We start from the raw sequence: 13,250 nt of genomic DNA on the forward strand, positions 1-13,250 counted from the left end.
ATGAATGAATGAATGAATGAATAAATAAGTCCAAACCCCTATGTTCAGTGCATGAACTCTGAGGATCAATACAGTCTAATGGCTTAGAATTGAATTATTCTAGGGGATATTAGCACAGGAGACATGGTTAAAGTATTTGCTTATTTCTTTGTCCTACAGGCTGATTGTTGTATAAATCTTACCATTATTTTTATGTATGTACTCGATCAATTTCATTTTGTACCTTGAAACCATTTGGTAAACCACAGAATAAAATTTTAGAATTTAAAAAATAAATTTGCATGGGGATATTTCTGAAATGTGAGAAAAGTCTAATTTAATGAACTAAGAATATTTTAGAGAAGATGTGTTGAATAAGCTTTAAGCTTGTTCTGGTAAAATTAAAAAATTTTCTGTTATTCTGTCTAAAGTTATTGTGTCTTTACTGTAGGCACTCAAATTTATTTAGAAACCAATACTAAAATTAATGAATTAAGAGTTTTCAGTTTAATGTTCAATCTGATTTCAATTAGATTTATATCAAGAATAAAGTGCTTAAATAAGGCACAGATGTGTAGTCCTCCCCTCTCCTCACCATAAAAACAGAGAAGTGTGGGGCATGGGATTGGTAAGCCAAGGAATGGAATTAAAGTTTGAGTAAATTCTAATATATTTTTTGTTTAAAAATAGCATGTTACAGTATCCAATTTTCACTAAAAAAAATCTCTGTCCAGTCTGTCTCCCGTCCTTTCAATGCCTAAATATGCGTAGAAATGTCTGAAGAATGATCTGTAAATTCTATTGATAGTTCCATGTGGTGGGCTTTTGAGCACTTTTTAATTTTTTTTATACTTTTCTTAATAAGCTGTACAATTTCTACAATAAATATGTATATATTTTAAAGCAAAGTTGCAGAAGCATAAAGGAATGGAAATAACATACTAATAAGTTCAGGGTACGTGGGGTAGTCTGGGGGTGCTGGGGAGATAAAACTGTGAAGGCAGAAGGCAGTTTGGTCAGAGTTCAGTTGGTAGACTGCACTTTGTATTTTACTTGGTAGGAAATGGGGCACCATTCCCTGCTAGAGAGTAAGGTGACTGGATCTTTGTTTTAAGAAGGCTGGCGGAGGGCAGTGTCTAAGGGATTTTGGTGTGATGTCTTTTTTTACAATATTAATGTACACAAAATGCAATTCTATAGCAATCCGATACCATATATTTTTCTATCTTGGCAAAAATTATAATGAAATCTGTTTTGAAGCTTTGAGAGGTGAGAATAACAAAACAGTATCACCTGTTTTATAAGGTTGTTGTGAGGAGTAAATGGTACGTTTTACCATGCTTGGCATGTGGTATGTGGTAGGTAAATATTTGGTGTTATCATTATCACAACCATCGTCATTTCTTATTATATAGATTCTCCATCAAATGCTCTCCAAATCAGCTTAGTTTTGCTGATTTTTAAATTAGATCAGTGTTCCTTTAACAAGCAGTTTGCTTGAAGTGGAGTATCCCCTACCCCCCCAACCCCAAGTAATTTTTCTTTTCCAGGAACTACTGAGTTTTCTGAAGTCTTAACTATATTTTTAGACTCTGTAACATCTGTTAGTATTGCAAATAAGCAACCCTTAATTTTTGGTCTTCATGGATTTTACTGAAGCTCCCTTGAAGCAGTATAAAGTATGCCTATATTTTGCCATAGTTTTGCTATTACTAATGAGATAGTTGCTAAGTCAATTTTTTCAGTTTTACAGTTTAAAACTGCTGGATGAGATACAAAGATTATTATTCCATAAGGCTGGAGGAAAATGTGATGCCAATTTTACTTAAAAGAAAAAACTGGGAAGGAAATTTACTAAGATAATGATAGAATCTCTGGTTGGTGGGACTATGGTTGATTTTTTAAAATACTAAATTATATACAGTGAACATAAATTTCTTAAAAAAAATCAAAAGATGAAAATAAAGATCTGTATTCTAAAGACAGGTACCTCCTCACTCTGTCTCGCACTTCTCACTTAATAGTTCACCTTAATAGTTCACAAGTCACATACCATCTCAGAGCCTTTATTTCTTTATCTGGAAAAGATGAGAATCAAGTTAGTAAAAGTACATAGAAATGCTAAGGAAGTTGTGAAATGCCATGCAAATGGTAGTTATTATTAGAAGTAGTCTTAATTTTTAGGAATTATGCTCTTCTGTTTTGGAGAGGTCTATTCTAAAGCTCTAGTTCTTCATTTTACTGCATTAGAAGAAGGCACTTATGTAGAAATCATAGGTATGATGACTCAATTTTATCTAAGCCTTCTTTGTCTGTTTTTAATAGAAATTCATTTTTAATGGTAGCATTAAAATCAGAGTGAAATTTTGAGTAAGAGGACCAGCAAAGTATTTTTTAAAACAAATCACTTCTGTAATATTTCATATTTAGAATAACTTCATAGGTTGAGTTAGTGGGGCAAATTCTCAAGGTGAAAATCTAAAGTTGAATTCTACTTTTGTCAAATGATAGAATAGCTCTGCTTGGCTCAGGTAAGCCTGTATATTTGAAATGTGTTTCCCACACATTTATGAAAACAAACAGAAAAGTCTTTTAGTTCAAGTTGTAGGTAAATACATGACATTTTGTAAGCCCAAAAATGATTAGATTTTCCAATCATCAAAGGTTTATTTTATGAGTACCGACAAACTAGTGTACGCAAAAACAGCTAGCCTGACCTTGTTCTTTGTAAACACAAGGGCATTTGATTTTCTAGTACTTGTTAGAATCGGTTTGGACAAACCTTGCCAAAAGAGGCCAAGCTTCATCAACAATATCACCTGTCAGAGATGAGTTCTTTGAAGACATAAATTTATTCAGGACTTTCCTGCTAGTTTGGTGAGATCTTCATTTTTCTAATGTTATCTCAGCTTAAAATTCCAAAGCTACCTTTAAGAAAATAACATTGGCTCAATCAGCGTGGGTATATCATAAAAATATTTAGCTTTGAAAAAGGGCAGGTACATATCAGGCCAGAAATTAGGACATAATGCTGATTCTTTCCCCCTACAAACCATTTTTATAAAACATAGTCAAGATACTTGAATATAGGTAGTTACATTCAGAGTTCAGAGAACCTCTCTTTTTTTTAAACTGCAGAGTTTAACCAACTGGTCTCTGACCCTTCATATCATCAAGCTTGTCCTGGATCAACTCATTTTCTCTAGCTTTTTAAGTTCTTAACTCAGTCTGCCATTTTCTCACTGGTAACCAAGTCCTTCCTTCCTATTTCATATCTACAGTTGAAGCCACCAGTCATGAACTCCTCCAATTTTCTGCATTACAACCTTCCCCCTTTCTGTAAACACAATGTAGCTATGTTCTCATCCATGTTTACTTTCTCATCTCAGAAGTACAGCATATTTTTTCTCCTATTTAAGGAAAATTCCTTTATCTTTTTTAAAAATATGCTTTCATTGATTTTTTTTTTTTTTTTTTTTAGAGAGAGGGAGGGAGGGAGAGGGAGAGAAACATCGATTGGCCCCCCACTCCTGCACACCCCCTACCGGGGATCGAGCCTGCAACCCAGGCATGTGCCCTGACTGGGAATCAAACGAGACCTTTTGTTGCACAGGATGACATTCAGCCAACTGAGCCACACCGGCCAGGGCTCCTTTATCTTTGCACCTAGTTTCATTTCCGTTTCCCTTTTTCTCTGAGATCTTGATCCATAAATTTCACACCATGTCTGGTTTTAGCCGCTCACTTTCTATTTTCTCCTACAGATTGAGCATGCATAAGTTTTTCTCAGTTAAACAGAAAAGTCCTTGACCCTGCAACCCATTCTAATCACTGCCTCTCTGTTCACTTTAAAATTAGACTTCATAAAGAAATTCATAGCTTCCATTGAATCCTCAACCGACATCTGACTCCATATACCCTTCACTACACCACTTTTCACCAGGAACATCAATGACTTCCAGGTGACTCTGGTCAATGTAGACATTCCTCCTTGAATAATGCATGCTGCATTATTGCCATGGGTCTTAGTAGAATTCTTGGAACTTTTAGCTCCCTAGCTTCCTTTATGACTCTCCATCAACCTCTTCAGCTTTCCTTTCTTGAGTTCCTTTGTGAACTCTTCTTGGCCCTCCCTTAGACTATGACATTCCCAGGATTTTCTCAGCCCGCTCTTGCAGGTTCTCAAGGCTGGCTTAGCATGGAGCTGATGGGCTCCCAAATCTGTGTGTCAGCCTTCAGCTTTCAGACTGGAATATCCAGCAACTGACTTCACATCTCAGCCACCCATTAAATCATTGGTTCATCAATATTCTGAGCATCTACTATCACCAGACTCTATCTTAAAAGACTGAATAATGAAATTACAGGTTCTACTCTGTCAATGGGAAAGCTAGGTGGAAAACCCCAGATAGTAACAATATAGTGAATTGTACACTCAGAGAAACAATCAAAGGGTGCTATGAGTACAGAGGGATAGGGATAGACACCAGCTCTGAGACCTTTCAGAGATGTTACTCCTTGGACCTTAATTAAATTAACATGCAGGAAGAGAGATCCTTTTCCTCATTTCTCTTCTTAACATTTCTTCCCCAGTTGCTTATCACCCAAGTCAGAAATTCCATAGTTATCCTTTGTCATGTTCAATTTTTAGTTGGGCATCAAGTGCTGCCATTTTAGTTCTAAGATAGGCCTCAAGTCTAGGCCTCAATCCAGCCCTCTTCCCCATCTGTACTGCCTCTGCCTGATTTGAGGCCTTGGTATCTGTCGCCTGCATTATTGAAGTAGATTCACATGTGGTATCCTGTTTCATGTCCTAACCCCTTTGGGTCCACCTTTCTCAAGGTCAGCATGGTATAGCAAAAATGGTGATCTCACTTCGTCACTGCTTGGCGTAGAAGTGTCCCATCACCTATAGCAGAGGTTCTCAAAACTCTGATCAGAATCCCTAGGGCAGGGTACCTCTTAATCTGTCTATATATCAGGTCCCACCCCTGCAGATTCTGATTCTGTAGAACTGCTGGGCGCTGGCCTGTGTTTTTAAGTTCCCAAAGAGATTTTGACACGTGACGAGATTGAGAAACCTCCAGCCAAGGGTCAAGTCTGATCTTCTCTTCCTGGTTACACAAGACCCTTCATGACCAGGCTTTAGCGTAGCCATTGGCCACATTTCCCATCATGCTCCACGTGTCTACTTGTCTAGGTAAAATCGTTCATTTTTATGTGAATCGACTTAAAGATTATATTTGTAAGAAAGACTTTTGAAAATGGTAACATTTAAATACCTACTAATGTTATTTGTAATGTGTTTCCTGCCTTTTTTAGTGGATGATGCTGGCAAAATAGAACATGGTGGTTCCTCTGGAATGGCAGAGTCGGAAATTGATCCTTGTAAAGTGGATGGTTCTTGCCCTGAAGTCATCAAGGTGTACATTTTTAAAGCTGACCCTGGAGAGGATGACTTAGGTAAGAGGACACCTTCAGCATATCACTCATCCTGATCTGAACCCTTCAACCTGATTACTTTTGGGTGGATTAGATTGAGAACATTTGAAACCTTTTCTGAAGATAACTTTTAAGCAAGGTTTCCAGCCCGGCTAGCATGGCTCAGTGGTTAAGCATCCACCTATGAACAAGGAGGTTGGCATTCGATTCCCGTTCAGGACACCTACCTGGTTGATCCCCAGTAGGGGGTGTGCAGGAGGCAGCTGATCAATATTCTTTCTCATCATTGATGTTTCTATCTCTCTCCCATTCTCCCTTCCTTTCTGAAATAAATAAAATTATATTTAAGGGAGGTTTCCAATGTAGCAGTAGAAAAGTATGTAAAATGTGATATGTGAAATAGGTGGAAATGAAGTTCTCTCATAAATTCTTGGAGCTGTCATCTTCCCTAATAGGTGGCACCGTAGACATTGTGGAGAGTGAGCCTGAGAATGACCATGGAGTTGAACTACTTGATCAGAATAGCAGTATTCGTGTGCCAAGAGAAAAGATGGTTTATATGACTGTCAATGACTCTCAGCAAGAAGATGAAGATCTAAGTAAGTAGGTGGTCTTTCTGTGGGCGAAAATGTAATGTTCTTGTAGCTCTTTTTTTAAAAAAAAACTTTAAATATGGCCCTAGCCGGTTTGGCTCAGTGGATAGAGTGTCAGCCTGTGGACTGAAGGATCCCAGGTTTGATTCCAGTCAAGGGCACGTACCTCTGTTTCAGGCTCGATCCCCGGGCCCAGTCAGGGTGCGTGTGGGAGGCAACCAATCGATGTGTTTCTCTCACATCAATGTTTCTCTCTCTCTCTATCTCTCCCTCTCCCTTCCACTCTCTCCAAAAATCAATGGAAAAAATATCCTCAGGTGAGGATTAACAAAAAGTAAAAAAATAAAAAATCTTAGATATGGCCAATATTTAAAGGAAACAAGTAGCATTATTGTAGAGATTGTTATGCTGCCATATTCCAAGGGAAACACCAATAACTCATTATGTATTCTAAGAACTTTAATGTAAAAACGAATAGTATCAACAATGAAAAAATGAATTATGGTGAAAACCAAGAAATGAACGATTCATTCAAATATTTGAGTGCTTATATGTGAAAACTATGTTCTAGGTATATAACATTTGAATCTTCTTTCTACTTGTCTATTAATTGAATTCAAATGACACTATCTTTCCTGTAATCTCTGTAAACCTGGCCACAAAAGTTTATATAATTTTCTATGTAGATGTTGCTGAAATTGCTGATGAAGTGTATATGGAAGTGATCGTAGGAGAAGAGGATGCCGCTGCAGCAGCCGCAGCAGCCGCCGCACACGAACAGCAAATCGATGACAATGAAATCAAAACTTTCATGCCAATAGCGTGGGCAGCAGCTTACGGTAAGTTGCATAGCAGCTCTTCCAATTGAGTTGGTTCTTGAATGTGAATTCATGCTTGAAAAACGGTTTCTGTGGTCTTAGGTTTCAGAAATCTGAAATGCCAGTACCCTATAATGGTTACTTGATTTGAACAGGAGTAGAGGAAGATTATAAAGTCTACTTTGTCTTTATTTTTAACAAGGTTTTTCTTCATGTATATAGCATGTAGAATGAAGTATTGCAAGAAGCACACAGGCTTTCAAGCTGAAACTTGCATCTTGATTATATCTGTCCCATGCCTTTTCGATTTTGGGAGACAAGGGAGTCCATGGGGCAAAATGCTGACATGTGTTTTTTAGATTTGGAAGCTAGGCCATTTCTTCCGGTCTTGTTATAATAAATATGGTCATGAAACCCATTATCTAGAATGGGGAATTTCTGTCATTCATGAGTATCATGGCTTACTTTTCGTTGTTGTAGTTAATAAAGAATCCCTAATTCTTTATAATTTATAATACAGTATAATTTTGTTTTTTAATGCGCATCGTTAGGTAATAATTCTGATGGAATTGAAAACCGGAATGGCACTGCAAGTGCCCTCTTGCACATAGATGAGTCTGCTGGGCTCGGCAGACTGGCTAAACAAAAACCAAAGAAAAGGAGAAGACCTGATTCCAGGCAGTACCAAACAGGTGAGGGCACACGAGTTCCACAGCGCAGCGTGCTTTGCGAGCTCTCAGATGAAACTAGTATGTATCCACAGAGGTGTTGTGATGGCATTTTAGCTGCTATAGACCACATGTAACTTTTGCATATCAAAGTTGAAAATATAATTTTAAGAATTCAGTGATATTCATGAATGATTTTCTTGGATAAAAAGAAACGGAATGGATCGAACATGGATGAAAATAATTAAAAACTGAGTGATTTTTTTGTGGAAATGAAAAGAAATCCCTCAAATATGTTACAAACATTAACTTTTTAAAAAGTAATATATTTAAAGAATCTAATTATGTCAGCGTAAGGAGGCATACTTTACAGAGCAGCAGAACAGGTACTTCAGTTCATGAAATGTATTCCTGTCTATTTTTGTATGCCCATTTAAGCTTTACTGTAAGTTGACATAAATTATGTTTTTGGAATAACCAAAGAAGAAATTGGGATTACAACACTTTATTTTTATGAATAATTTCCCACTGATTTCTAAATTGATAATAATAGCTTTAATCACTAGTTAATATAAGTTACATATTCATTTATTGTTTTAAACTGGAGTGAGGTTGGTACAGTCATACCAAATAAAGTTTGCAGACCAGGCTCCTCTTTATGACAAGGTTGATGTATCTCCTATGTTGAAAAATGCTAAAAGGAATGTTAAGTAGCAAATAGCTTAACTTAGGAGTATTTGCCCAATAATGTCCAGAACACACCCTTTAAATTCTTGACAAACCAAAATAGAACTTGGTTTGATCTCTCATGTACCTTTCTTTTCCTTTCTTAGCAATAATAATTGGCCCTGATGGACATCCCTTGACTGTCTATCCTTGCATGATTTGTGGGAAAAAGTTTAAGTCCAGAGGTTTTTTGAAAAGGCACATGAAAAACCATCCTGAACACCTTGCCAAGAAGAAGTACCGCTGTACTGACTGTGATTACACTACCAACAAGAAGATAAGTTTACACAACCACCTGGAGAGCCACAAGCTGACCAGCAAGACAGAGAAGGCCATCGAATGCGATGAATGTGGGAAGCATTTCTCTCATGCTGGGGCTTTGTTTACTCACAAAATGGTGCATAAGGAAAAAGGAGCCAACAAAATGTACAAGTGTAAATTCTGTGAATATGAAACAGCTGAACAAGGGTTATTGAATCGCCACCTTTTGGCGGTCCACAGCAAGAACTTTCCTCATATCTGCGTGGAGTGCGGTAAAGGTTTTCGTCACCCCTCAGAGCTCAAAAAGCACATGCGCATCCATACCGGGGAGAAGCCGTACCAATGCCAGTACTGCGAATATAGGTCTGCAGACTCTTCTAACTTGAAAACGCACGTAAAGACTAAGCATAGTAAAGAGATGCCATTCAAGTGTGACATTTGTCTTCTGACTTTCTCAGATACCAAAGAGGTGCAGCAACATGCTCTTATTCACCAAGAAAGCAAAACACACCAGTGTTTGCATTGCGACCACAAGAGTTCAAACTCAAGTGATTTGAAACGACACATAATTTCAGTTCACACGAAGGACTACCCCCATAAGTGTGACATGTGTGATAAAGGCTTTCATAGGCCCTCAGAACTTAAGAAACACGTGGCTGCCCACAAGGGTAAAAAAATGCACCAGTGTAGACATTGTGACTTTAAGATTGCAGATCCATTTGTTCTAAGTCGCCATATTCTCTCGGTTCACACAAAAGATCTTCCGTTTAGGTGCAAGAGATGTAGAAAGGGATTTAGGCAGCAGAATGAGCTTAAAAAGCATATGAAGACACACAGTGGCAGGAAGGTGTATCAGTGTGAGTACTGTGAGTATAGCACTACAGATGCCTCAGGCTTTAAACGGCATGTTATTTCCATTCATACAAAAGACTACCCTCACCGTTGTGAGTACTGCAAGAAAGGGTTCCGGAGACCTTCGGAAAAGAACCAGCACATAATGCGGCATCATAAAGAAGTGGGCCTGCCCTAATAATACTTCTACAGACGTTTGTGGAGATGCTGGCCTTGAAGCAGAAAATTCATTTTAAAGCCAATCAGTCTTGTTCACATACAATACTGTATATTGATTTATTCTGTGTACAAATAGAATATTGCTTGTAGTTGACTTTTTTTTTTTTTAACATTTTGTTCAGTAGTGTGTTCTGAATTCTATTCAGTTTGTTTAATTAATGGGGAAAAGCAGCAACAAGCAAGTTGCTTTTAATGAAGTAATCCTTGCTTCTATACTAAAATTTTCTATTAGTTTTATATTTATTTAAATATTTACCTTGCTTATTATCTTGATGGTACTCTTCTAAGACCATTTAACATAAAGCTAGGGTAACTTTAGATTGAGTCAACATGATTACTTTCAGAGTAACTATTCTCTTCTCCCCCCCCCCCCCATAAATTTCTTACAGTAAAATTGTCAGAGACATCTAACATAAATGGGAGATTTAACAGTCACGTCCAATTAGGCTAACACGAAAGTCATGTACTTGTCTTGCTTAATCTTTTCTGACCACATGACAATGAAAGTTTCTATTTGAGCTTTGCATCCCTGGCATTGCTGAGTAAAGAACAGTGGGTGGGTTTGTGCTTACTTTTCATTTTGTTTAGTGGACAAAATATACCTTTGGGGGGCTTTCTTTGGAGTATTTACATCTTTTGTCTGCATAGCAAAGTCTTAGAAAACTTTATTGACAAATTTTGCTTGATCCTGTTGTATTTTGATTATTCTGTCTGTGCTGCTTTGTCTTGGAATGGTTGTGTGCTACAAATGAGACTTATTGAGGACTGCATTTTGGAATCTCCTAGAGGTAATTTGTGGCTCATAGAATCTTTTGCAACTTTATATATGTATATGTACCCTGAACTATGTATATGCACATATATATATAAAACATGTATCTGTGTGTATTGCTTATTTTACATATTTATACACACAACCCCAAGTAGTAGTTGTTTAAAATCTATAATGAAAAGTATTAAATTTACAATAACATGAAAGATGCAGGGATGTATGAGAGCATTTTTTAAATCATGCTCTTCAGAGAGACTACTCAGGTGAAGAATTAGAAGGAAAATAAGGACACTCGTATTTTTAAAGAGTAAAGGTATTTTCTTTTAAATATCTTTGGTAATTGAAAAATAGAAGTTAAGATGTTTCTAGATAGAATGTTTTCATACACCTTCAGCTCCATGCCTTTATATTTTTCTGAAAAGCTAACGAGTATCCAGACAGACCTTCCTCAGTTCTCTCTGAGAAGCCCCCGAGGGAACTCTGTTACCAAGCGAGGGAGACTAAAGAAGCTACGGCTTCTTGTATCAGAGATCGGGTGCTAATTATGATTTACACTTGGCAAGTTCAGCCTACTCTGTTATTTCTTAGTTGTAGTTAGGAAACTTTCAAAAACTTAACACTCAAGTTGGCTTTGATTAGAACATAACATTAAAGGTATGTTTTAAGTGCATGAGGAAAATAATCTGATGCCTTATTTGGAACATCACCATGTCTTTCACTGTTTTATTTTTCTTTGAGTTGATTTTTTTTTAAAACAAATAGTTCAGACTCAGATTTATAAATTCATAAAAGGAACGCTAAAGTTAATTAGAATTTGGTTATGTTAGAATAAATTTTAGAGAACAGAAGACAGTTTGGGGAGGGGGGGTCCTTAAATTGGCTGTCAGCACATACGAGTACCTGGCACGTCGTGGGAGATTTTGGACTTTTCTTCCCACTTGATAGCTGCCTTGCCACTTCATTATGGTGCTCCATCCTCTTTGTGCTTTTAGGTTTTTACCTTTCATCTTTCTCTTTGCCGTTGATCTGTATTCAAGAGTTTATAGGATTAGAACTCTAAATATCGTGTGTTTGGCAAGCGTCTGAAGTATTGGATTGATTTACTTCAGTTCTAAGTCAAGTACTTTTAAGCTGGTATGAACTCCAACCTGAATGCCAGTCAAAACCAAGGCATGGGCCTGTCCCAGTGGGAGCTCCTGTGCCCTCTTGGCCTCTATAACGTGCTTTTTAAAAAAAAGTAACTTAAAATTGTGTGATTCATTGCCCTGCAGTACTATTCTTGAAAGCTCTTTTTTTGAGAACCTTTAAAATTCCCCTAATTTTTAATTTTTCCCAGAGGTAATGTAAAAACACTTCAGTGAAAGTGGAAATTTATTAATTTTAAAACATCCTATAAAATTAATACAGAAAATATAAATAATTGGTCATTATATTTTTTTAAATAAACTGAAAGATAAAGAACACAGCATTTTACACACTTTATATTTCTCTTACATAGTCTGGAATCATACACAGTTCTTTTCTTTTTAAAGCACAATATTGAAACCTTTAAAAGCTATTTAAGGGTTTGGTCAAGTGAATATGATAAAATGTATTTGTCTGTATAAAGAGAAAATGAAATTGTAGTCACTGTTATGTACTGACATTAGTTACAACCTAGTTTTACTTAAAACAATTTTGATTAGCAAAGCTAAAAAAAATGGATGTTTCAGTTAAATGTTTTAAAGAGGTACAGATTTTTACAAGGACATAATATAAGTTATTGTTCTGTAGAAATATCCTATTAAATATTGTATGTCCCTCCCTCTGTACACTTTGTAAAAAAAGTAAAATACATAAAAAGAAAATCATATAGGGATGTGTGACATTATTGTAATTGTGTACTTGAGAATAACGTGCAAAAATAAAAATCAGAATATTTTCCTGTTACTGAATGTTTAGTCTATTTGATACCAGTACTAAGTTAATGCTTTTTCTTAAGAAAAAAAAAATGTACAGTTTTTGTAAGCCTAATAAACATCAAAAGCAGTGGTTTATTTTCATTTCCCCATTTCTTAATTCCTTTTATGCAGCAGTGGAATTCAAAATGCTTGATTGCTTTGAATTTTATGACTTGAATGCAAATACTGATAATATTTCAGCCCTGCGGATTTGCAAGTATTTCAGAGGAGTTAAGAGGTGATTGGTGAGTCCTTTGATGAGCATGTCCTTGAAATTTATTTTTTTCTTTTATCTTCATAAAGGATTTGTTTTATTAGCATCTCCAATTCCCCGGAGATAAATTTCCTTTGCATAAAGTGGTTTTTGAGAGCACTTAAAGTTCATTTTAGTATCAATGCATAGCACATTGGGTTAGTGGGGGTTGTCCCCACCTCCACCATAGAAACCCTGCCCTAGAGTTTCCCCTTTGTGCCCAGTTTGGAGGGTTCTAGAAGACACTAACATACTAGAAAATGGTTATTGTCATAATAAGAGAAGTTAGGTAAAAGTTATCAGGAGTTAAAAAAGAACAAGATAGATTTCAATCATTGATTTTTAAAGATGAGATCCTGCTGATCTTCAACTATGTAGGAATAAGTATTTGCCTAATAGTTGAGACAGTAAATAATAAAAACTTGAGGTAAAGGATCAAGAGGACATGGTGAATGTCACTGTCCAGAGCCGTAAATCGGACAAAAATCATAGCATGCTGAGAAACTGAGTTGTAATAAAATACCTGATAACATCATACCAGTCTATGATCCCAGGCAGTGTATCGCTCTGTTCTCTGGGAATCTTAGTATTGACAATTTCCTTGATCTCCCACAAATTCTAGAATTCATGTAAAGAAAAGCATGACCAGTCAAACTCTTAAAGGGTTGCTGTTTCAGAGCAGTGGTTTTCAAGTGCTGCCAAATTCTCAGCCCTACCCAACACCCAC

General features: G+C 36.6%; 1 protein-coding gene across 7 annotated transcripts in view; it reads left to right on the plus strand.

The window, feature by feature from the left end:
• Nucleotides 1-12,364, plus strand: part of ZFX (zinc finger protein X-linked) — a 78,164-nt gene extending 65,800 nt beyond the window's left edge. For 6 of the 7 annotated variants that reach the window (XM_080651893.1, XM_080651897.1, XM_080651892.1 and 3 more), the window contains 5 exons: nucleotides 5,302-5,442; nucleotides 5,877-6,020; nucleotides 6,701-6,853; nucleotides 7,384-7,524; nucleotides 8,334-12,364. In XM_080651893.1, coding sequence (XP_080508019.1) covers nucleotides 5,302-5,442; nucleotides 5,877-6,020; nucleotides 6,701-6,853; nucleotides 7,384-7,524; nucleotides 8,334-9,517 — 1,763 coding nt within the window. In that variant the 3' untranslated portion in view covers nucleotides 9,518-12,364. The remainder of the gene's footprint in view (nucleotides 1-5,301; nucleotides 5,443-5,876; nucleotides 6,021-6,700; nucleotides 6,854-7,383; nucleotides 7,525-8,333) is intronic. The other variant, XM_080651898.1, reaches the window with a different exon arrangement.
• Nucleotides 12,365-13,250: the final 886 nt, after the last annotated feature.

Source organism: Plecotus auritus (assembly GCF_963455305.1).
Source record: "Plecotus auritus genome assembly, chromosome: X".
NCBI lineage: Eukaryota > Metazoa > Chordata > Mammalia > Chiroptera > Vespertilionidae > Plecotus > Plecotus auritus.